This window comes from Malaclemys terrapin, chromosome 19 (genome assembly GCF_027887155.1).
Source record: "Malaclemys terrapin pileata isolate rMalTer1 chromosome 19, rMalTer1.hap1, whole genome shotgun sequence".
Classification (NCBI taxonomy): Eukaryota; Metazoa; Chordata; order Testudines; family Emydidae; genus Malaclemys; species Malaclemys terrapin.
The window spans coordinates 6,250,226-6,274,341 of NC_071523.1; the positions used below are offsets into that span (position 1 = coordinate 6,250,226).

Here is a 24,116-nt window from a genome sequence, read left to right on the forward strand (position 1 = left end):
GTCACTGTCCAGCAATAGTCTGCAAGCATTGATGGGCTCCATTTGCCCTGATAGCGTTTCTCCATTGTTGCAATGTCCTGGTGAAATCGCTCGCCCTGCTCGTCGCTCACTGCTCCGCAGTTCGGTGGGAAAAAAAAAAAAAAATCTAGAAGAGAATGCAAAAAATGTATCTTCAGTGACATGTTGCAACCAAGGCTTTTGTATGCCTTGAGGAGGTTTTCCACCAACAACCTGTAGTTGTCTGCCTTGTTGTTTCCGAGAAAATTTATTGCCACTAACTGGAAGGCTTTCCATGCCGTCTTTTCCTTGTCACGCAGGACATGGTCAAATGCATCATCTCTAAGAAGTTCACGAATCTGAAGACCAACAAAGACACCTTCCTTTAATCTTAGCTTAGGTACTTGAAAGCTGCTTGTGTTTTGTCAATGGCCTTAACAAAGTTCTTCATCAGACTCAGCTTGATGTGTAAGGGTGGTAACAAAATCTTCCTTGATTCAACAAGTGGTGGATGCTGAACACTTTTCCTCCCAGGCTCCAATGACTGTCAGAGTGGCCAATCTTTCTTGATTTAGTGGGAATCTCTTGCACGACTATCCCATTCGCAGAGAAAACAGCAGTACTTTGTGTATCCAGTCTGCAGACCAAGCAAGAGAGCAACAACCTTCAAAGGGCCACAAAGCTGCCACTGATGTTGGTCATAGTTTATGCACCTCAAAAATTGTTTCATGTTGTCATAGGTTTCCCTCATATGGACTGCATGACCAACTGGAATTGATGGCAAAACATTGCCATTATGCAGTAAAACAGCTTTAAGACTCGTCTTCGATGAATCAATGAACAGTCTCCACTCATCTGGATCGTGAACGATGTTGAGGGCTGCCATCACACCATCGATGTTGTTGCAGGCTACAAGATCACCTTCCATGAAGAAGAATGGGACAAGATCCTTTTGATGGTCACGGAACATGGAAACCCTAACATCACCTGCCAGGAGATTCCACTGCTGTAGTCTGGAGCCCAACAGCTCTGCCTTACTCTTGGGTAGTTCCAAATCCCTGACAAGGTGATTCAGTTCACCTTGTGTTATGAGGTGTGGTTCAGAGGAGGAGGATGGGAGAAAATGTGGGTCCTGTGACATTGATGGTTCAGGACCAGAAGTTTCATCCTCTTCCTCGTCTGACTCAAGTGAGAATGATTCTGGTGCATCAGGAACCGGCAGTCCTTCTCCATGGGGTACTGGGCGTATAGCTGATGGAATGTTTGGATAATGCACAGTCCACTTTTTCTTCTTTGACACACCTTTCCCTACTGGAGGCACCATGCAGAAGTAACAATTGCTGGTATGATCTGTTGGCTCTCTCCAAATCATTGGCACTGCAAAAGGCATAGATTTCCTTTTCCTGTTCAACCACTAGCAAAGATTTGTTGCACAAGTGTTGCAGCATATGTGTGGGGCCCACCTCTTGTCCTGATCTCCAGTTTCGCAGCCAAAATAAAGGTGATAGGCTTTCTTAACCATAGTGGTTATACTGCGCTTTTGTGATGCAAAAGTCACTTCACCACAAACATAGCAGAAGTTATCTGCACTGTTCACACAAGTACGAGGCATCTCTGCTCACTTTGGCTAAACAGAAATGTGTCCCTTTGCAAAATCAAACACTGACAAATAAGACAGCACGACACTATGATTTCTAGAGCTGATATAGGGCAATTTGTTCAGCAGAGTGATGTAAGCTTCGTTATGATTGCATCATCCATGACTTCTAGGAATAACATGATACAATTCATATCATGTATGACGCAATACCAGCTTCAGATTGCATCAGTCATTGTTTTGCCTAAAAAGCAAGTACTATCCAAACCCAGTCATAGATTTATTCATAGATCCAGTCAAAGATGTATTTTAGTCATTTCTGGTTTAAAGTGAGATCCCTTCCCTTTATAACTCATTTATCCTCTGCCATTCCCAAGTCCAGGGTCGTATATACACTGACCCAATAGCATATCTTGAAAAACTAGAGCCAATCAACAATTTTAAGCATCATTTTCGTTCTCGGTGACCCAGAATTAGTAAAGTTTGACTACATTTATTTCAGAAGCATTTTGGCTGTAGAGCAGTGATTATCGTCTTCGGGTTACTACTTTGCTGTAGTGCCAACGTGGAAACAGACGACTTCCCCATATCTAGTTCCAGAATCCTGGAGTAAAGTCTGAGGTGTAGCAGTCCTGTAACCTGCATACACCAGAGGTCAACCAATTTCAGACTTCAGCTGGAATTTACAAATTCATCCAGGAGGCACAGGGGAGAGAGAAGTTGGTTCAATTATATTAATAAAGTAGGAGCTCTTATTTGTTCTTTACAGTATTTATTGTACATGCATCTCTCTGGAAAACGAGTCCCTGTTGGAACCCTCTTTCTAAATCAGATATAAATTACGTTCAGCTACAGTATGTGCGTTTTACGCCTATTATTAAGAAACAGAATTATGCGCTGACCGCCTTCTCTTTGTAAGTTGCCATCATTTTCTTGATTTCGGCAATTGCTTTTCCAGGGTTCAAACCCTACAAAGACAAAGTGTAACAGTTAGCGGACAGAGAAATTAACACTACACTTGATAGAGTTTCCTTTACATTAACGTGGGTCGGTGCTGTAAGCTCACAGCCATGCCGGCCCCACAAGTTGGCAAAGTGTGGGCTACAAAATCCACCCCTTCTCATTCTGAAAAATAAAGATAGTGTCCACCTGCTCCCATGGCAAGCCCCAGTATGGTGTCTCCTTTTGATTGTTTGCATGATATGGTGCACAGGGGAGCCACTCAGTTATGATCTGCCCCAGACAAGACAGGCAATGGTCCTGGATGTCTCTGCATACGATGATGTGAGAAGATGCAAAGTCACTGCACCCCCAATTCCATCTTTCAAGGGAAGGAGTGGAACAAGGGGGGGGGGGGAGAAGAGGCAAGTCAGGGTGGGGTGAGTGGGGACACATCCAGCAGGTAGCTGCCTCTCCGCAACAGGTGCCCAATTCTGACCCCGCTAAAATCTTCAAAAAGGGCCCTTGTTCAAATGTTTGAAGCCCCTTTCTGGGCCACTATATATTTATATTTGTTAGCACCAGCCTGTGTCATTTTAAGAAACGAAAAGATCTCTTATCTTTTGGTCTGAATATGGCAAGACCTAACAAGCAGCCACTCAAGGGACTGACAACAAACCTAACTGCTCAGAGATAAGATCTCTTGATAAAGTTGGAGCAGAGCTGTACTCAGTACATTTGGAGGGATTTTCACATGGGCTCCGAAGGCAGGAGCTTGCCTAATAAAGATGGTCCATTGTATAAGTTTCATTGGAGTCAAGATACAAAACCTAATGTTTTATTTAAAAACTTGGAGAAAAGCCAAGAGCCGCATCTTAAATGGGACCTGAGGGATAGAAAGCAAAAGCTCTTCAGGCTACAACACAAAAATGATTCTAACACAACATCACGCTTCTGGCTTTTCAGTTTTCAAAAGGATTTTTTGTTGTATTGTACAGCCACCATTCATGCTGTGAAAGGCCTTTATATAATCCTGTCGTGCTGCCTAACTTAACGAGTATGCTTAATCTCAACATAAAAGGGAAAAAATCACAAGCACCCTGCCAGACAGCTAATCATGGAGAATTCTGATATGATCAAGGGAAGACCCAGGATTACAGTGTCTGGGTTGAAACATGCTGATTATTAACTAATAAGTCACAGACCCATGATGTGCTGCTTCATTATAACGCCCACACAATTCTCTCTCTCTCTCTCTCACACACACACACACACACACACAATCTTCTGTTAGTATAGATTAACGCTGACTTCAATGGAACTACATCAATTCACATCAGCTGATGACCTAGCTCCAGATGTAATTGGTTACCTATATTCTGTAGAAGTCATCAATAAATGTAACTTGAAATCCCAATTTAATATGCACAGAAGCACTGAGCTTTAGTGATTCACGCTTGTAGAGATGGATGATCCCTGAGAATCTTACTTCCAAGAGTTATGTACTCCTGGAGCAGGCATTTGCCTCATGCCTACTAGGCAGGGGGCTTTCAGTTGTAAAGGATCTGATTAGAAGCAATTTCTTTGTTGTTTTCAAAAAAAAAAAAGGGGGGGGGGGAAAAATAGCTCAGTGGTTTGAGCATTGGCCTGCTAAACCCAGGGTTGTGAGTTCAATTCTTGAGGGGGCCATTTAGGGAGCTGGGGCAAAAATCAGTACTTGGTCCTGCTAGTGAAGGCAGGGGGCTGGACTCAATACTCTTATTAACTAAACTAAAATTTATTAAAAAAATAAGGATTGGCTGTAAGCATGTAGTTGGGTAAGATTTAGAATATTCATTAACCTGGGAGGTGATGTGTCTGATCCTTTGGGATTGGTAGAACTTTTTTATATGATGAATAAGATTTCCAGTGATCCTCATCATATTTGACTTGGGTGTCTGGGTGGAGGCCTAAGGCTGGGTCGCTGTAAGGGAACTGTGTTGTTGGCTTCTGGGTAACCAGTGAGGTGTTATAGAAGCTGTTTGGTGCTGGCCTAGTAAATCTAAGTATTGGAATATCCACCAGCTTTGGGGATGGTCTGCCCCATTCTTCGCAGTTCACCCTGATTGAGTGACCTCGGCTGGCTCCCCTGGGACTCCGGTCACTGTGGTTCTCAACCAGGAGTACGTGTACTCCTGGGCGTATACCGAGATCTTCCAGGGGGTATGTCAATTCAGTTAGATCAGTGTTTCTCAACCTGGGGGTCACAGGACAGGGTGGGGTCGGGGGGTTGCGAGTGCAGGGCCCCCACTAGGGGGGGAGCCAAGCACAGCCTCGTGGGGCCCCAGGCAGCTGCTAAGATAATGCTTGAGCCCCAGGCCGGGTGCTTGAGCCTCCTGAAAAGAGGAACAGTAGTTTGGAAAGGTTGAGACCCACCGGACTAGATAAAACAATACGACACGTTTATTAAACTACAGAAAGAAGGTAATGACTGAAGTTACGTCTACACTACATAGCTTTTAGCGACACAGCTATGCCGCTACAGCCGTGCTGCTAAAAGGCGCGCAGTGTAGCTGCTGTGTGTCGGCAGGAGACAGCTCTCCTGCCAACAAAACTTACACCCTCAATGAGTGGCGTTAGCATTTTTGGCAGGAGAGCGCTCCTGCCGACAAAACACTGTTCACACTGGCGCTTGTTGTCAACAAAACTTGTGTCTTTCGGGGGGTGGTGGTGGTGTTTTTTTTAAACACCTCTGAATGACAAAAGTTGTGTCCTTCACTTGTCAGTGTAGACAAAGCCTGAATCTTTCAGTCAGGATCCCTCCCCCCAGTCCAGAGCGGTTTCATTTGTTCTTCAGGTGTTGTGGAAACCATGGGTAGAGAAAGGAGGAACAGATAATTTGGGGCATCTCCTGTCTTTTTATAGCTCTTTCTCCTCTTTGAGAATCATCTCCAGCTGAGGTTCAGGAGACGGAAAGTCTGTGTGGACAGAACCCCCAGCTGTTTCTTTGTCAAGATGTAGATTTTCGCCCACATCCTCTTTCCTGCTAAAGGGTGGCCACTTAACCAGGTGATAGTCCATTTGATCTTGCTGCCATCTGGCTGAGGTATCGGCTAAACTTGTCTCTCTGGGGAACCGGTCTGTGACTCTTCCCCAGACTTGGAACATTCCTTTGGTAAGATCATACAGCAGAATCCTATAACTTTACATACAACATCACCACACATATTTTACCAGAATAATGATCAGTAAATTATGAGTTTTCAAATAATACCTCACAGGGCATACTTTGTACAAAATGTATCATAGTCTTGAAAAAGGGGTGAACATAGGGGTACATGCTGTCACAGAGGGATACTTACCTTGGGGCAAGTTTTTGTGCAGTTCATGATGGTATGACAGCGGTAGAGGGAAAATGGGTCCTCAAGCTGTGCCAGACGTTCTTCTGTGTAGTCATCTCTGGAGTCAATCATCCAGCGATATGCCTGAAAAGCAGAGTGTTACTGGGCCTGCTGTATCCTTCTATACTTGAAAAAAAGCATTTGATTAAGGATACATATCAAAAGCATGATTTAACTGAAGGCTTTCAGTGCAGAGTCTAAATCACTTCCTTTAATATGCTGCAAAAATCCAACTACTTCTTTAAAATCTTGAGTGCAACTGTGACTAAGTAATTAGTTAAAATATCTGGAAATTGTTGCAATAGCTAATGTGATCTTTCATCAATGGAACAGTGATTAATTTGCTTCCTCTGCCAGTGCAATAAATGCATTAGCATGACAGGTAAGATGCAATAAAAACTACTTAGTACTTTTCATCTTCAAGGGGGGAGGGATAGCTCAGTGGTTTGAGCATTGGCCTGCTAAACCCAGGGTTGTGAGTTCAATCCTTGAGGGGGCCACCTAGGGATCTGGGGCAAAATCAGTACTTGGTCCTGCTAGTGAAGGCAGGGGGCTGGACTCAATGACCTTTCAAGGTCCCTTCCAGTTCTAGGAGATAGGATATCTCCATTAATAATAAAATAAAAAGTGTTATTTGCGCAGAACACCCATGTGAGGTAGGCAAGTATTTGCATTTTAATACCACAGGCAAGGAAACTGAGGGAGAAAAATTAGAGAAAAGACCATAGTCACAGAGGAAGAGTCTCAGAACTGGAACTCAGGAATTCCTGACTTTCTATCTTGTGCTCAGTCTCTCTCTCTACAAATTGATCCACTGATCTTTTGGAACAAGCCAGGAAGTGGGTTCGGTGCCCTTGTCTGGGGTGAGAAAAAAGGAAAATCTCTAAAGGACAGCAAAGAACGTGACCCAATTAGTCTATGTGTATCATCCAGAAGAGCAAGCCAGTCTCTGGTAAGCAGTGGAAAAACAGGATACTTTCTTTTTGTGTCTTACTGCTTTTCAGGCTGTTAGATAATGAAAAACGCTTGTTATCTAACCCCTAAGTAGTATCACAAGGCCTTTCATAACATCTGTATTATGCCCCGCCCACACTATCCACAACAAGCAGGGCTCAGAGTGGATAACCAACACTCACTGGGGGGGGGAATTAAACAGGATTTGAGCGAGGTGCATCCCTGTGTGGGGCTCTTGACTTTTCAAAATCATTTATTTTAATCTATTTGAGGTTATTACTAAACCCCCTTGCTCTAGAGCTCCGAGTAAACAAGACCCCCTTAAAAGGGGGTACAGTGCCACGTTGCACATTTCCACTGGCTTCAGAAAAAGGGGAAGTGCCAGAAAGTAACTCAACAATCCTGTTTTATCAAACACCATCACACTGCAGTGCCCCCACCCCCACAGCAGTTACTGTCTTCTTACCTGCATAAGCACCGCAGGGCCCAGGTATTTGTCTCCGTTCCACCAGTAACTGGGGCAGCTGGTACTGCAGCAGGCACATAGAATGCACTCATAGAGCCCATCCTGAATACAAATGGGAGAGAGGCCAGTCAGCAATGCAAGACATTATCTAGGAAACAATTCTTCTGAAAGGTGACACGTGCTTCCCTGTCCACCCTCTTCCCCCTTGTGACTTCCTACTTCGATGTGTTCATATGCAAGGTGTGCTAAAGGACCAGTTTCTGCACTTGTAGAGATTCCCATCAGTTGGTGTTTTGAAACAGGAAACCAGGGATCCTTTACTTTTGGCTGTATTGTAACAGGATTTTTTGTGGCGGGAAGGTGCAATGAAAACACTGGGGGAGTAGAAGTGGATGAGAAAACAATGCTTATATTCCAACAGCTTGTTTCAAGCAGGCCCCAGTGGGCTTGTAAGGAAAAGCATGGATGCACCAACAGTAGTCCATTATTTCATAGTAGAACTCTCAAGAGTAGACTATGGATGAACACAGTTAAGTCACAAAGCATCCTCTGATACTACAGGAAAAAAAGGTAACAGGGTCATTTTTGTAAGAGGGTCCTCCATGTCCCCCCAAGTTAAAGGGTGTTGCCTGATTTGATTTAGACTTCATTTCTGAGTATTGCTTCTTGGGGATACACTCTACCTAGGCTCCCCTTTTAAAGAATGAACCCTATTTATAGAGGACTGCAATTCTGAAGATTTTGCATTAAAATAGAAGAAGAAATTTGTCAGCGAAAAGGAGCAATAAAACAAATCTGCAGGAGAAGAGATGGGTTGTACTGCAGTGAAATCCTTCCAAATGTACAAAGTATATGAAACTCACTTTCTATACTTCAACTACATTTTCCTAAAAAAAACTGAAGCTTAAGTTTCAAGAAGATAATTAGAGTTTGTGGCAAAAGTGCTGTATGACAGGAGAAAAGGCTTCAATGTATTTTTGGAAGACTTAAAAGGACAAAGTCAAACTGAAATTAGCTTCGGTCTCAAAACTTTTACCAGTTAGTAGTAATACCTGAGATTACAAGAAATAAGAGATTTGAGAAAAAGGCTTTGTTTTTTTAGTTTACTTTGTGCATTTGACACCACATTGTGCCTGGTCAGTTTCACTTTGTGTGGGTTTTCGTAAAGCAAGGTAAGAATTTTTTTAGAAAACAGCAAAACCAGAAACATTGGTAGTATCACACTCCTGCACTGTATAGCAACTGAAACTGCTTTTAATTCTTTTTTTTTTAAACAGATGAGATTTCAAATGGATGCCACTTTAGAAAAGGAAAACAGAACTTTTAATTTAATCACCCAACATACATTTAGCTCCTTTGCATCTTTTCCATACCCTAATCCAGACTTTCAGACCATCGGATGGGAAATTCTGGGGTTTTGTTAAAAAAAATGTACAGTAAAAGCTTTTTTATCCAGCATGTTGGGGAAATGGGGGGTGCCGGTAAGTGAAAAATTCCAGTTAACTAAGAGAGAGGGAGTTTGGGTGCAGGAGGGGGAGGGGGAGGGGCACGGGAGGGGTTTTGGGGTGCCTGATCTGGGGGCACTCACCTTGGGCAGCTCCCCGCAAGCGGCGACCTGTCAGTGTTGCTCTTAGGTGGAGGCGCGGCAGGCGGCTCTGCGTGCTGCCCCTGCCTTGCGCTGAATACTGGCTCCGCAGCTCCCATTGGCCGGGAACGGCATCCCCTCCCACACTCCAACCCCCAGCCCTGCACCCCTTCCCACACTCCGAACCCCTTGTGGCTGTTCCTTCACCTAGGAGCAGCAGGGACATGTCGCCGTTTCTGGGGAGCCACACGGAGCCAGGTAGGGAGCCTGCCAGCCCCGCGCCAACCGGACTATAAACCGGACTTTCTATGAAGATTAGACATGCCGGTTTACAGAGCCTTCCAATTGGTACAAGGCTGGATAACACAGCTGTTACTGTACTGGTATTTTATGGCACCACTGACATTTTTAGCAGTCATATGATGGCTTCATACGTCAAACACTTCGTAAATTGAGACTCACCCTGAAAATTTTCAGCTATTCCTTTAGAAAGTTATATCCTGTTACTTCTCACATGTTTTTAAACAGTTTCTTAGGTTGTTTGTTTAAAAAAAAAAAAACGAACGTTTGCGGTTTCTTTCATTCCTTTGGACAACCTAGCTCATCTGCTCCTCCTTGATACTGCAATGATATTGCATTTGCAACACCATGGTATTGGCCATGGCAACAGACCAATGTCCTTAGCACAGAACTATAACTTGATTGCAAGATCTATCTGGACAGCTGGGGTGTGAAGAGAAAAACCTGTATTTTGCTACAGTTGGTGTGTGTAAGAGGAAACACACACACAAAGTTACTGGCAATGTAAAATGTTTTCTTTTTCCCTTCAAAACTCTTCCATGGGCAAATCTCTTTAAAGGCCCCCTCCAGTCTTCTATCCTAGCTGTCAACAGTATAAAGCCCCCAAAGGGCTTACTTACCTGGGAAAACAACAGTGTGTTAAAACATCACCAAAGACTCGTGGTACCTTATACAATATTAACTGTGGCTTAACACCAGGGCGATGTCCACAATGCAAAAACGTGTGTTTTCACACTGAGCTAGCTAACGTGCATTAGCTATTTCCCTGTAAAATCCTAGTGGAAACAAGGCACTGTCGTTTTTACCATGATGTAGTCAGATGAGGTCTAACTTGGATGGGGGAGTATAGAGTTGACCTCACCAAGCTATTCGAGGTAATAACTACAAAGCCTAGTCTCCTATCGCTGTAAAAATCGCAGAGATCTAATGCATGTTGTTATCTTGATATAAACAACAACATTTTTCTTGGACAGTGAAGACAAAACCTCAGTGCAGACAAGTGATCTGATGTTTAAGTCCCTGTCTATATTGCTTGTTTTCCATCACGTTAGAATACAACCCATGAGTTGTGGTAACTAACACCATGTAAAAAGAACAGAACAGGAGTACTTGTGGCACCTTAGAGACTAACACATTTATTTGAGCATAAGCTTTCATGGGCTACATCTGATGAAGTGGGCTGTAGCCCACGAAAGCTTATGCTCAAATAAATGTGTTAGTCTCTAAGGTGCCACAAGTACTCTGATTCTTTTTGCGGATATAGACTAACACAGCTGCTACTCTGAAACCTAACACCATGTAGTTAGTTTCCCCATGCAGACAAACCCACAGAACATTACACCACATTCCAGCCAATCAATTCCCACCACATAAGGGAATCTCTGAAAGGATTCTAGCAGGGATGGTGAAATGATTCCATATTCCACTCTGCACCTACCTCTAAGGAACAGCCCTGACTTACGCATGATGACAGATATGTTAAAATATCTAACCTAATTCTTATATGGATGAAATTAAAGCACCGGGGTGGAGGGTGGGGGGGTGAAATAAAACATAAGTATTAACCAGTTTCTCACGATCTTCTATAGACTGCAGATACTGCTCTTTGCCCTGATTCGATTCATCCCTCTTCTTCAGGTAAGGCTCAATGACTTTGTACTGAGCGTAGAAGTTACTCATGTCCTGGAGTTTAAACAGACAAAAAGACAAAAAATATTTTACTGACTATTTACTAGGGTTTGTACTAGCAAGAGATCAGACGTTCCGCACACACATTCAGGCAGTAAGTGTTGCATTTTCCCCTTTAACCTCCCACTTCCTATTTAACAGTAACAGGTGTAACCATTGGCTATGAAGCTACAGGAATAAGGAATCAGTTCCCCAGCTCTCATTGTTCTGTCACACAAGTTTTTACTAAGACATTATATAAAGGTATGAATTTTGGAATGATCTCTCAGCTGGGTGCCGCGCCGTCCCTGAAAACCAAGGTATAGTCTGAAACACTGTCATCCTTAGTCCCACAAACCACAACAGAGACAGAAACTCACCGGAACGAGATCCTTTACCACGTACATGTGGGGGAGAGGGTAGATTTTGGAGACCTTGCTAAGGTTGGTGTCAATTCTTTTGGTACAGGCCAGGGTGTTCCCGCCATTGATGTTCATAGCGCAGGAGCCACAAATGCCTGAGAAGGAGAGACGAGACAATGGAGCATCTGACTTGTATCCTTCCACCCTCCTGGGAAAGGGGGGGTGGGGGCTTATTGCCCCAAACTACTCCCTTCCCCCAGCCATAATGTCATCTTAAAAGCTAGTGTAGTTATCTCTATTCTACCAGAAGAAAGATTAGAATTCTCTTGGGATCTCATTCAAAGTAGTTCTTGTGCCAGCCAGAAGTGTCACTGTTTAACAATGAAACAGGCTCCACCAGACTTCCATCAAGAGTTGACTACGTTGGGTCTGCAGCAGTAGCTGCCAAATTCAGGGTCGACAAAGGTAATGCACATGTGTACGAGTAGTTCAGATTACCCTTTCCAATTACCAAGCTGCAGCCATGCAGGAAATAGATCTGGGTGTAACTGTGGACAGCTCCCTGGACGTTTCTGTGAAATGTGGAGCAGTGTTCAAAAAAAAAAAGCAAGCAAGCAGATATTTGAGGCTCTACAAAGAATGGAATGGAAACTATTAAGATTATAGTAGCTTTATATACAATCCATCACATAACCTCAGCTGGAATACAGTGTGCAGATCTGGTCACTTCATCCCTAAAGGGATGTAGCAAAAATAGAAGGGGTGACCCAAAGGTGACCCAAAAAACAAAAAAGACTGAAGGCACAGTGAACTTCCATAAAGGAGAAGATTGAAACAAATTGGGACTGCGTAGCTTAGAGAAGAGACATGACAGAAGGTTATAAAATAATGAATGGTATACAGAAGGTATATTGTATTCTGCTATTTATCTTTCCACAATTGAAGAACAATGGGAAAGCCAATGAAGCGGAAAGGCAACCATTTTAAGCTTAACAAAAGGAAACACTTTTCTGCACTGGTAACAGGAACCTGTCCCAAATAGCACCGAGATGAAGAGATTTAGCATTCCAAAGAGGGATTCACTTTTTATATGGACACACAAATTTTAAGGGATGTAAAGCCCTGCTTTAGGGGATAAGCCAACCAGTAACTAACAGATTAAGGTGCTTCCTTTGTTTATTCCATTATGGGGTTTCTCAAACTGTCCGTGGACGTATGTGATACTGGCCACTTTTAGACAGGGTACTGGACTAGCTGGACCACTAGGTGGATCTGGTGTGAAATTCCTACTCCCTCTGACAGCCCAGCAAGCTATCAATAGGGATTGGAGAGCAAACAATGTCTGGGGCAGAAGAGGACATATATTAGGTCAGCCCAACAAGATATGTGACTGTTACACTTTTAAAGAAAAGTATTCAAAGCAACTATTTCCAAATGCATAGGGAACTGAACTGAGAGTAAGCACCACTTCTCAGGTATTTGTTTCCTCAATACCAGATTCTGAAAGCAACTGCACAGTGTGAAATTCCTCCTTGTGATATCCAGAGTCAATAATGGGCAACAACATTTAAAACAAGATGTCTTTCAGACAGTTCTGGGGAAAAGATTCTAGTACTTGAGACTAAACAGAAATCTATTCCCCTTCCATGTTTCTGGTTTTTATTTGCAACCTTGTATAATGAATTAAAGATGAGGACTCTACCCCTTTCAACCCACCTTTCTGTCCCGTGCCATCATAGGACAACTGTTCCCAAGTCAGCACACTGACACTATCAACAGAATTATCGTCTCACCTTGGGACTGAGCAAGAGAAGCTAAGCTGGATAGCAGACAAGCTACAAAATCAACATGGCACTCATTAAATGGATTAAAAACTGGATAGCTGATAGGTCTCAAAAAGTAATTGTGAATAGAAAATCACCTTTGACTGGGAGTGTTTCTAGTGGGTCCCACAGGAGACTGTCTCTTGGCCCACTACTATTCAATATTTTTATCAAAGACCAGGAAGAAAAAGAGATAACCAACAAAGTTTGTAGATTACACAAAGATTGGTGGAATGGTAAATGATGACAAGAATAGGTAAATGATATCGGGTGATCTGCATCACTTGGTAAGCTGGGCGCAGGAGAACAACGTGTGTGTTTCAATACTGCCAGATCAATGACCTAAGAACCAAGAATCTCTAGGCCACATTTAAAGGATAAAGGGCTACTCTGGGAAGCAGGGACTTTGAAAAAGACTAGGAGGTCATGATGGATAATCAACTGCACATGATCTCCTAGTGCGACACTGTGACTAAAAGGGCTACTGTAATCCTTGGATGTATAAACAGGAGAATATTAAAACTACAAGTAGAGAGGTTATATCACCCCTGTATTTTACACTGGTGTGACTGCTACTGGAATACTCTGTCCAGTGCTGGTGTCCACATTTCAAGAAGAACATTGAAAAATTGGAGAGGGTTCAGAGAAGAGCCGCAAAAATGACTGAAAGATTGGGGGGGAAAAAGCCTTATAGTGAGACTCAAAGACTTCTATCTACTTAATTTATCAAAGAGTAGATTAAGGGATGACTTGATTAAAGTCTGCAATTATCTACATGGGGAACAGAAATTTGATATTAGAGGGATGGCTCTTCAATCTAGAAGACACAGGCATAACAAGATACAATGGTTGGAAGTTGAAGCTAGACAATTCAGACTAGAAATAATCTGCAAATATGGAACAGTGAGGGCAACTAGCCACTGGAACAATTTACCAAGGATTATGATGGATTTTCCATCACTGGACATTTTAAAAATCAGGATTGGATGTTTTTCTAAAAGATCTGCTCTAATTCTAACAAGAATTAATTCAGGGAAGTCCTATGGCTTGTATTCTGTAAGAGGTCAGGCTAGATGAACACAGTGGTCCCTGCCTGCCTTTAGTATATAAAATATTTGCAAAACCAGAAACAATTCTCAGCCAATTACCCTCCTGCATTCTAGCACACACAAAGGTACACAATAGAAGTGGCTTTTATAATCACCAAGGTTGATTCCCCCCCAACACTAATCATTTAACCTGGTCAAGAGGAAACAGACTGAAAAATCCTTCAATCATTCCCAGCAAACAAAACAAAACTCAGGAGCAATAATTTTGACTGATGTACTGAGATTGAAACAAAGTTATCTGATAACTGTGATCTGTGAATGAGCCTAGCACTTGAACCTGACAGACGTCAAGTGCCCTGTACTCAATAGCATCAGAGGCAATATAGTATACTAAGGTCTATCCTGAGATGTTCTGCTGGTCATGAGGGTGAATATCCTATCATCCACTTTGGTTTAGATGAGTATCTTCTCAGAACTCAGTGTGTCAAATGATCCTCAGAATAACAGATTAATTAATTAACTTAAAAAAAAAAGAGCACCTCACCTTCCCTACATGATCTGCGGAAGGTCAGAGTGGAGTCCATCTCATTTTTTATCTTGATCAGAGCATCAAGTACCATAGACCCACACCTATAATGGAAAACGGTCACTTTAATAAGCCTGCATATTCCCCACAGGCCAACTATTTCCTTTCCACTCTTCTCACGCATTTGTGAAACCCTCTTAGATTCTGGAAATAAAGTTACTGTCTGACCTTGTTTACAACAACTCCCCCTTTGCTCCTGCTGAAATTCTAAAGTGATTCATTTCCTTATTTGAGGAGCAGTATCTGCATCCCGCAGCTATAGGCCTATATGCCTGTTGCTACAGAACACAGATCTTACAAAAACTGATATGAATTTTTGTTCTTCATATTTCTATTAGGAAGTGCCTATCAAATTATATGAATGATAAAAATTTGAAATACAATAGCTTGACCATCTAAGCCAATCTCAAGTGACAAAATATAGATCACCCAATCAAATAAAACTCAGATATTACCCCATGTGCCTTAATTCACACCCTCACCAAAATTCCTGAGGGGGAAAAAAAGCCCACAAAAAACCCAGATGAGTTTTGCACTGTGCCCCAAAGATCAATAACTCTGGCTGGGTTGGACAGTGGGGAGGCTTTCATTGTAAATATCTTGCTACAAGGCTCCTCCCCTTTAAATCAAGGTATTATGAGTTTTGAGTGTACTCAATTAATCATAAATGAGGCGATAATACATAAGGAAAGCCAGGTCTCAAAATCATTCAAGGTTTATGTAATAGATTTATGTAAGAAACAAAACTCCACCCAGAAACTAGTCAGAAGCCAGTGCTGAGTACAGAGCAGCAATACAGTCGGCTCTCTCTGCAAGATGTTTTTTAATAAGCACATGGCTACATTCTGCATTAGTTTAAAATTTCAGAATAGACTTAAGATCGACCCCAAGTAGCATGCAATGGATCCTGAGGAAACAGAGGCACAGGTGTTTGTACCAAGGTTCCTTCCTACATCCCAGAGAAAACGTTGCACACTTCTTGCTAACTGCAGAGGGGAAAAGTGCTCTTGGCCACAGCTGCCACTTGAGCATCTCTAATACGACCCCAAGCTGCAAACCCAAGTGATAACCGGCAGGCACAGACGCTCACTTTGAGAGGAGCTGATGTAACCTCCATAATTTCTGCTGGATCCTTCTCTCGATATACCAGCACCAACTGCACATGCAGCATGGTTCCACTTTGGAATGCACATGGAAACTTTATCACGTATTCCAAAACATGCTAAAGCCTTGGCCGTGTTTGTATTTCTTGTGTGGCTTGGGGACATTTTAGGGTCTCGTGTACATTCTGAAACTGAACTATCCTTTTAATCATCTTAAGAGACAGCTGTGTTGGACTCCCCCGGACACAGTTCTACTTGTCATGTTCTGGCCCTGTGTTATCATCAGGCTAAAGGAATTGTACGACATGGTTGTACCCGGCTTCCTTTACCTGGTGATAACACGATCTGGTCCCATCTACACTGGCAAAACCAAGCCTTGTTATAACATGACTGAGACACGTCTGTGCAATAACGGATCATCCTAACATAGCTTGAATGATCATGTAAAACTAATAGTGTGGTTACAACCTTTAATTAACAGCTACAGAGTGGCTAAATTAAATCCACATCCAGAGCCTTAAATGATTTACGCCAGTCCAAAGCTGACAGACGAAAAGGCATCTCTGGAGCAGCTCTCTGGGGTCAGCATGCGTATAATTTTACATGCATACTCACTTATTCAGATCAATTTCATAGGTCTGCATGTGCGGCTTGTCCCCAGGCTTGTCAGGATCCCATCTGTAGATAGCAAATGTCTTGATACGTGGTGCTACCGCTTGAGAAGCGGGTGCTGCTGCAGCTGCTGTCTGTGCTCCACGGCAGGCCTACGTTCAAACAATGACAAACAGCCCCTTAGATTCCTTCGTGTATTTCTCTAGACAACAGGTGTAGGGTTGGGAAGAGATTTATTTTGTTGCCTAGTGATTAAAGCAAGGTATCTGGAGTCAGGAGTCCAGGATCTACCACTGACTTACTGTGTTGCTTTCAACAAGCGTCAACCTCAGCATTTGAATTTTATAATTAATTAAATAAACAGAGATAATACTTACCCCTTCCCACATATCTGCTACAGTTTCAAACACCGCTAACATCAATGGAGAATTGCAGATCCAATTTTGGCTAGCGTAAAGGCCACATATAAAGTCTACAGGGTGTAGCCTATCTAGATTTCCATTACTTACTCATATGTTTTGGGATAAATCGATAGAGAGGCCCATGACCAATCTAGATGACTTTCAAAATGATTCACGTGCCTCTCAAAAAAAATCATTTTAAGCCAAACAGAACAGCTGTCACCAAAGTCACTTGAAGACCCCGAAGTGTCCCTAGTGGCCCCAAAATCTGTCCAGCCTCACAACCCCCACCCCTATTTCACAGGGAGAGAAACTGAGGCACTGAACGGGAAAATGGTTTGCCCAAGATCAGACACTAAACCAGTGGCAATGAGGGGGGAGCTGGCGCCCCGCCCCCAGGGGACGGATCGCGGACCCGGCGCCCCCCGACCCGATGGCCGCCCCGCGGTGGGGCGATGGGGGCAGGGTGCTGGGAGGGACCCGCAGGGCACCACCAGGAGACTCTTTACCGCTGGATTCCCTCCGCCCAGGGGGGCCCCGCCCCGGCCTGCTCCACTCACAGACCCCCCCGCCCCCTTTCCCTCCACAGCCCCCCGGCAGCTCCCCAAAGCCCCCCCCCGCGGGCCCAGCCCCCGACCCGCTCACTGATGTAATCCCCCCCCCCACCTCACCTGTCGCGCGGCCGCCCAGAGGGTCACCCCGGGGACGCTGCGCTTCAAGGAGACACCGACTACGGCCGCCGCCATCTTGGGCGCTGACAACAACCGCGACACGGGCCGCCGCTATCCCACAAGCCACCGCGACGGAAGAGGAAAGGACGCTTCTTTCCCTAAAGACCACAGAGCAGCGACGGGGCGGCCCGACGGGGCGTGGCTAAGGACGGAGATAATTGAAGGGCACATTGGGCGCGGCAGAGCCGCTGAGGTGAGATGGAGCCAATGGGAAGCCAGATTGGGAGTGACTGAGGCCAGAAGGGGCCAATGGGAGGCCACATTGGGAGTGAAGCGGCGGGATGGTGCCAATGGGCGTGGCTGAGGTCAGAAGGAGCCAATGGGAGGCCATATTGGGAGTGGAGCGGCGAGATGGTGCCAATGGGCGTGGCTGAGGCCAGAGGGGCGCGATGGGAGGCCATATTGGGAGAGGCTCAGGAGAAATAGCGCCAACAGGCGGCCATATTGGGAGTGGCGGAGGAGGCTGGCTCAGAAGAAGGGGTGATGAAGTTAATGGGGAAGATTATGAATGGCAGAACAGGGTCTAGAATTGGTTTGTAAGGATCCTGGGAAACCACAAAAGATCACAGGGAACGACCCGGCGGGTCAGTAATGAGAAATTAGTGCTGCTTAGGGCGCAGCCCCATGGCAGGTCGGGATCCTGAAGCCAGCTCTGGAATAGCGAGAGCGAAAGAGACATTCTGGAAGCATAAACGTCTGATGAGACGGTGCATAAATCTAGGGTTACCACACGTCCGGCTTTTCCCGGACATGTCCGGCTTTTTGGTCCTCAAATCCCCATCCGGGAGGAAATTCCAAAAAGCCGGACATGTCTGGGAAAATAGGGAGAGGTCGTGGGGCTTGGATCCGGGCTGGAGCCGCTGGGGCCGGCGCCACTCAGCTGGAACCGGGGCCTGAGCCAAGCCGGGCCGGAGCCGCTGAGACTGGGGCTGGGGGTGCTCAGCCGCTGGCCGGTGCTGCTCGCCCAGGGCCGGGCCGGAGCTGCTTGGCCAGAACCAGGGCGCGAGCCGAGCCAAGCCGGAGCTGCTGGGACCGGGGCTGGGGGTGCTCGGCCGCCGGCCAGCGCCACTCGGCCGGGGCCGGTGCCCCGGGACCCAAGCAGAGCTGGAGCTGCCGGGGCCAGCGCGCTCGGCCGGAACTGGGGCCGGCGCCCCAGGGCCCGAGCTGGGCCAGAGACGCCGGGGCCAGAGACACTCAGCCAGGGGGGCCGGACTGGGCCGCGCCTCCTCGCACACACACACACACCCCGCCACCGCCCCAGCCCCAGCTTACCTGCTGCCTGCCTGTTTCAGGCTTCCCGCGAACATTTGATTCGCGGGAAGCAGGGGACGGGGAGGAGCAGGGGGCGGGGCGTTCAGGGGAGGAGGCGGAGTTGGGGTGGGGCCAGCGTGGGAAAGGGTCGAAGTTGGGGCTGGGGGCGGGGAAGGGTGCGGAGTTGGGGCAGGGGCGGGGCCCCGTGGAGTGTCTGCTTTTTGTTTTTTTAAAATATGGTAACCCTAATAAATCTGAATCAGACTCTTAAAAATGTACATTTGCTCTGTGTTGAATTACAGCTGTGAAACATGGACATTCAAACAGTCGATAATACAGACATTACAATCCTTCGAGCTATCATGCTATAGAAGAATTCTGAAAATACCATGGATAGACCAAGTAATTACTCAAGGTGACTGAGGAGATATCTGAGCCATTAGCAATTATCTTTGAAAAATCATGGAAGATGGGAGACATTCCAGAAGACTGGAAAAGGACTCCAGGCTGAAGACTGTGGGTGAGAGCTTCACTTCTCTGGCACAACGGAACTATCTACAATAAGGGTAAACCCCATCTGTGTGGGAGACAGAACTTTCTTTGGGGCTGGTCCAAGACTTGAATAAAATCCCCCAGGAACTAAAAACCATCACCTTCCCCACTCCATGTGCCAGGGGCATGTCTTTGACCTGCCTTCTCTAACTTAAACATATAGCAACATTAAAAAATAATCCAAAACAAGACACTCCACTGTACATACATCTCCCCCTGGGGAGAGAAAGAGAGAACAAACGTGACAGATGTCAGTCAGATTACTTAATGCCCTGCTGGAAGGTGCTGAAATGCCACGATGTTGAGCGTGGTATAAGAACCTATATAGACTAGAACAGAAAAGATAAGATTAGGACACTATGGGGTTGTTTTAATACTTTAAAGGATATTTGCACTGGAGAAAACTTTCAACAACGTCAGATTTAAACTTGGATGTGTTTTGTCTTGGGTGTTTTCTATAATTTTGCTTGGCACTGGTTGCTGAGGATAAATTCTGTTCACATGCTCATAAGGGCATGTTCTTCCCCCCCATTGCATCTAGTCCACATACTGGAGCAGCAACGTCATAGTACTGAGTTTAAGAACATAAGAATGGCCCTACTGGATCAGACCAAAGGTCCATCTGGCCCAGTATCCTGTCTTCCAACAGTGGCCAGTGCCAGGTGTCCCAGAAGGAATGAACGGAACAGGTAATTATCAAGTGATCCATCCCCTGTCACCCATTCCCAGCTTCTGGCAAACAGAGGCTAGGGATGCCATTCCTACCCATCAGTCATTTCTGCAGCCATCAGGCTGAGATGTGCTAAATACTGATGGATTCTGACTCTGCTGCGTGATCAAACAGAGGGAGACACTGGGATGAGATGGGAAAGTTGCCATTCATACGCACCTGCTGTGTCAGGGTGCTGTTAGCATCTATAAAATGAGCCCTACTAAAACAGCTACCATCAAAAGAGAGAGGTAGAACTCACTCACCCCACAGTTGCCAAAAAGCTGGCGTAGGACCCAAGGTGGGTTTTTCTCATTTGTTTCTTTGCTTATAACTTGGCACCCTGCACGCTTGCCTCCACTACAGAAAGAATCATCGTTAACAACAGGTGTCAGCACAGAGCACACTCCCGAACCTATGCATTACAGTAAAACCTCACAGTTATGAGATCAGAATTACAAACTGACCAATCAACCACACACCTCGTTCGGAACCGGAAGTACACAATCAGGAAGCCGCAGAGACCAAAAAAAAAAAAAGCCAATACAGTGAGGTATTGCGTTAAACAGAAACTACTAAAATAATACAGGGGACGTTTAAAAAAAGATTTGACAAGGTAAGGAAACTGTTTCTATGCTTGTTTCATTTGAATGAAGGTGATTAAAAGCAGCATTTTTCTTCTGTAAAGTTTCAAAGCTGTATTAAATCAATGTTCAGTTGTAAACTTTGGAAAGAACCACCATAACGTTTTGTTCAGAGTTACGAACGTTTCAGCGTTTCGAACAATCTCCGTTCCCAAGGTGTTCGTAGCTCGGAGGTTCTACTATACACGGTTTTAACCATGCTGAAAATCTGCATACACTCATACTCTTTGCTGACACCTGTTGGTAGCAAAGGGTATTTTTGGTAGGATACATGATATTTAAGACTAGCAAATAAAAACCTGAATGGGTGAATTACTTTGTTTGGCTGTTAAGCAAGCTGACCCTCCCCTGCAGCTTGCAAGTCAGTCTTTGCCAGCGATCGTCCTCCCCTCACTACAAACGGATACCTACAGGAGCAGATTCCTGCCCTCCGTGTTGGGAGGTGCAGCGGGGAGGGGAGTGGCCTTTTAAACCCTTATGACACCTTCAAGCAATTCATTTCTATCCTGACCTGTAGCAACCCTTGCTATTCTTGTCCTGCCCCCCCCCCCCCCACACACAATGCTGCAACTCACTCCTGACCTGAGCACCCCTTGCTATTTCAGTCCTGGGCCTCTCATGAGTTTGCCAATCGTGCTCAATTGTGCCAAAATGGGTGGTTGTTTTAGGAGCTGGGCAGATGTCCGCTGAGGACTCGGATGAAACCACGTGACTCATTTTCACTTATGAGCTGATCTAAAACAGCATTTGAACTGAAGTCGCTGGAGCGGAATGCCTCTGCTTTAAACATTGAGCAACCTAATCACCAGACAAAGGGCTCTTAGATGTTGAAAAGTACGTCCTCTGTTCGGCAGTTAGCTTTAAAACCAGTTGTTACACTAGGTAAAGGTCACCTTTTCTCTAGAGATTAGAATAGCTTTGTCAACTATTAAAGATTATTAAAGGCAATGGGAGTTATGTCATTGATTTCAATAGGAGAAGAATTGGGCCATTAGGTTGCTTTTGGTCTGGGTCCCTTTCAGTGCCTAGACTGCCCTAGGCTGGGCAAGGCCAGTTTTTATAGCGTCGTTCCTTCCTGATCCCTTCACTGTCAGATCAGCAACTAGGCAATAAATACCTTTGTCTGTTCTACTGACCATTTGCGGAATTAAAGACTAGTAATGACAGGCCTGGATTACATGGACCGTTTTCTGCTCTGTTACCCGGGTGCAATTGCATCAGCGTAAGTGAAAGCAGCGTTTGGCCCTATGGGCCCAATCCAAAGCCCATTAAATCAACGTGGGGGGAACATTCAATGGATTTCAGTGGGCACTGGCTCAGGTCCTATTATCCCCACCTGTGAACCGGGTCGCAATTGCCATGACAGCTTTGCAAAGGCATCAGGGAGAATTGCTCGGGCACAAAATCTTCTGGTCTGCTTTTCGCAGTGATCTTAATGAAAACTGATGCTATTAAAAATAATAAAACCCAAACGGTTGGAATGCTGACAGTTGAGTTAATACCTGTAACGTCAAAGCAATGTTCATCATAAAGATTACTGGCAAGAAAACAGCAAAGTACATATTCTGTTAAATTCTACATGCCTGAATTGGTTAGTATGGAAATTCCTGCAAGGGGTTTCTCACTTTAGTTACAGGAAAGAAACATTGTTTAAGGCATTCAGTAGCTTTGCCTATGTTCGCCAGGCTATAATTCTTGGTTACGTCTGACCCACTCTCTTGCACATCAGGTTTTCCTTAAGACTATTTCCATATTAGAATTTTAGATCTAACTCCTGTTTTTTGAAGCGATGCTGATTGACACCAGCTGAGGATCTAACCCTCTGTCGATTTATACCAAGCAAAGACCTGGCCCCATGACTTTGCCTGGCTTCTTAATATTTCACTTTCCAACTTGGAGAAGCTGCGGCTACATTAACACGTAAACAGTGCGTCTTCCGGGGGGGACAGAATTTCCCCATCTCCTTAGATGTGCTGAATTTGAGAGTTCTCCCTTTTAAGTGGCAGATAGAATTCAGAGTCACTCCTGCAGGCCCTGTGGACAGGCGTGTTAGAACCTGTCCCACTGGTAAAAGGATATGGGGGGAGAGGTCACAAGACGGCAGATGGGGGAGACCTGCTACTCTGTGCTCTCCGCATAGCTCTGCCCTCCAGAGGCATTTCAGGCACTTTTCCCTTTTCAATCAAGATCCTGTTTCCCTCGTCCCAAGACGCATCCCATTCCACAGCTGTGCCCCAACTCCAGCCCCGGGGCACTGTCGGTGACTCGGCTTCAAACCCTTTGCCCTGCCTGCAGATGACAGCACTCCATTCCCACTGTTACATACCCACTCCCAATCCAGGGTCGCTAACACAAGGTGCCCTTTGCATAATAGAGAGGTGACCAGGAGCTGGCGTGCCCTGTTTCCTTCCGGGCAGAGAAAGCAATGCCAAGGGGCCATGGGGCTCTGTCCTGTGCATTGGCAGCCGTTACTTTTAGAACCTCTTCCACCTTAACACATCACCCCCTGGGATGGCTAATAGTCTGCCAGGCTAATTGATCTAAGTCATGATAGGCATCAGGGCTGCCTCATCTCTTGCCTTCTTCAGCTTGGCCTTGTTGGACTGATCAGTTATGGATCCCATGTGAGTGACAGGAAACAGAGAAGAGGAGGCAGTCCCTGCCCGAGGAGCCTACAATCTAGACTGCAGAGACCACGCAGCTCAGATGCAGAGTGAGCATTAGGAAGCAATCGGAAGGTCTAACTAAACTGATATCAAAGCAGTACAGGCACTTTGGGCCTGATGTTCAAAGGTGCAGAGCATTTGCAGGCACATTGACCTACCTAGGAGCTGGGGTTGCTCATTAGCTGTGAAAATTAAGCCAGTCTTGTCACTAGTTATCATGCTATGGAACACGAACACGCCTCGTCCGGCAGGAGAACAGATGGGGCAGGATAGGTCTCACAAGGCCACAGTAGAGACTGCAGATCCACTGTTGGATAGTCAACGGACCTTTCGTTATGACAGATGTGAGCTGGTTGCCGGCAATGCTGCCTTCACTCCAGCACTGGTTTATGGAGGGTCACCAGTGTGAGGATCGTTTGAGGGGTGGGTCACCCTTATGGCTGTCTTTCAGGGCAGGGACTGTCTTTTACTATGAGCACATACAGTGCCTAGCACAATGGGGGCCCCTAGGTGCTGCTGTCATACAAATACATAATAAAATCATTCCTCACACTGGTGCAACACCGCAGAAGAAAATGGAGTTACTCCGGATTTACACCACTGAGGAAAGGAGGAGAGAATCAGGGCTGGGGTGTCATATTCCCACTGTAGCTTACAAGCAGAACGGAGAAGTCCTTTGGCATGCTCAGTGGCAAACTCTACGTGGGAGAACAATGCCAAGACTTGAATGTGTAGAAAGAA

The 24,116-nt window shown here is 45.3% G+C and overlaps 1 protein-coding gene across 1 annotated transcript; it reads right to left on the reverse strand.

Moving 5' to 3' along the window:
* Window positions 1-1,861: 1,861 nt before the first annotated feature.
* SDHB (succinate dehydrogenase complex iron sulfur subunit B) lies at window positions 1,862-17,618 on the reverse strand. Its single transcript, XM_054009318.1, has 8 exons — window positions 17,494-17,618; window positions 16,425-16,573; window positions 14,665-14,750; window positions 11,267-11,403; window positions 10,785-10,901; window positions 7,334-7,435; window positions 5,875-5,997; window positions 1,862-2,562 (listed from the first exon to the last, which is right to left on the reverse strand). The coding sequence occupies exons 1-8, from the start codon at window positions 17,566-17,568 to the stop codon at window positions 2,485-2,487; spliced, it is 867 nt and encodes a 288-aa protein (XP_053865293.1). The 5' UTR covers window positions 17,569-17,618; the 3' UTR covers window positions 1,862-2,484.
* Between the last annotated feature and the right edge of the window lie 6,498 nt (window positions 17,619-24,116).

What these genes read in the sequence shown, in the direction of transcription:
- SDHB (XM_054009318.1), bottom strand. Translation starts at nt 17,568, where the DNA reads ATGGCGGCGGCCGTAGTCGGTGTCTCCTTGAAGCGCAGCGTCCCCGGG. An exon ending in TATGAAATTGATCTGAATAA is followed by an intron (nt 14,751 to 16,424) that starts GTGAGTATGCAT and finishes TTTCCATTATAG; the next exon opens with GTGTGGGTCTATGGTACTTG. An exon ending in GCACAAAAACTTGCCCCAAG is followed by an intron (nt 2,563 to 5,874) that starts GTAAGTATCCCT and finishes TTGTCTTTGTAG; the next exon opens with GGTTTGAACCCTGGAAAAGC.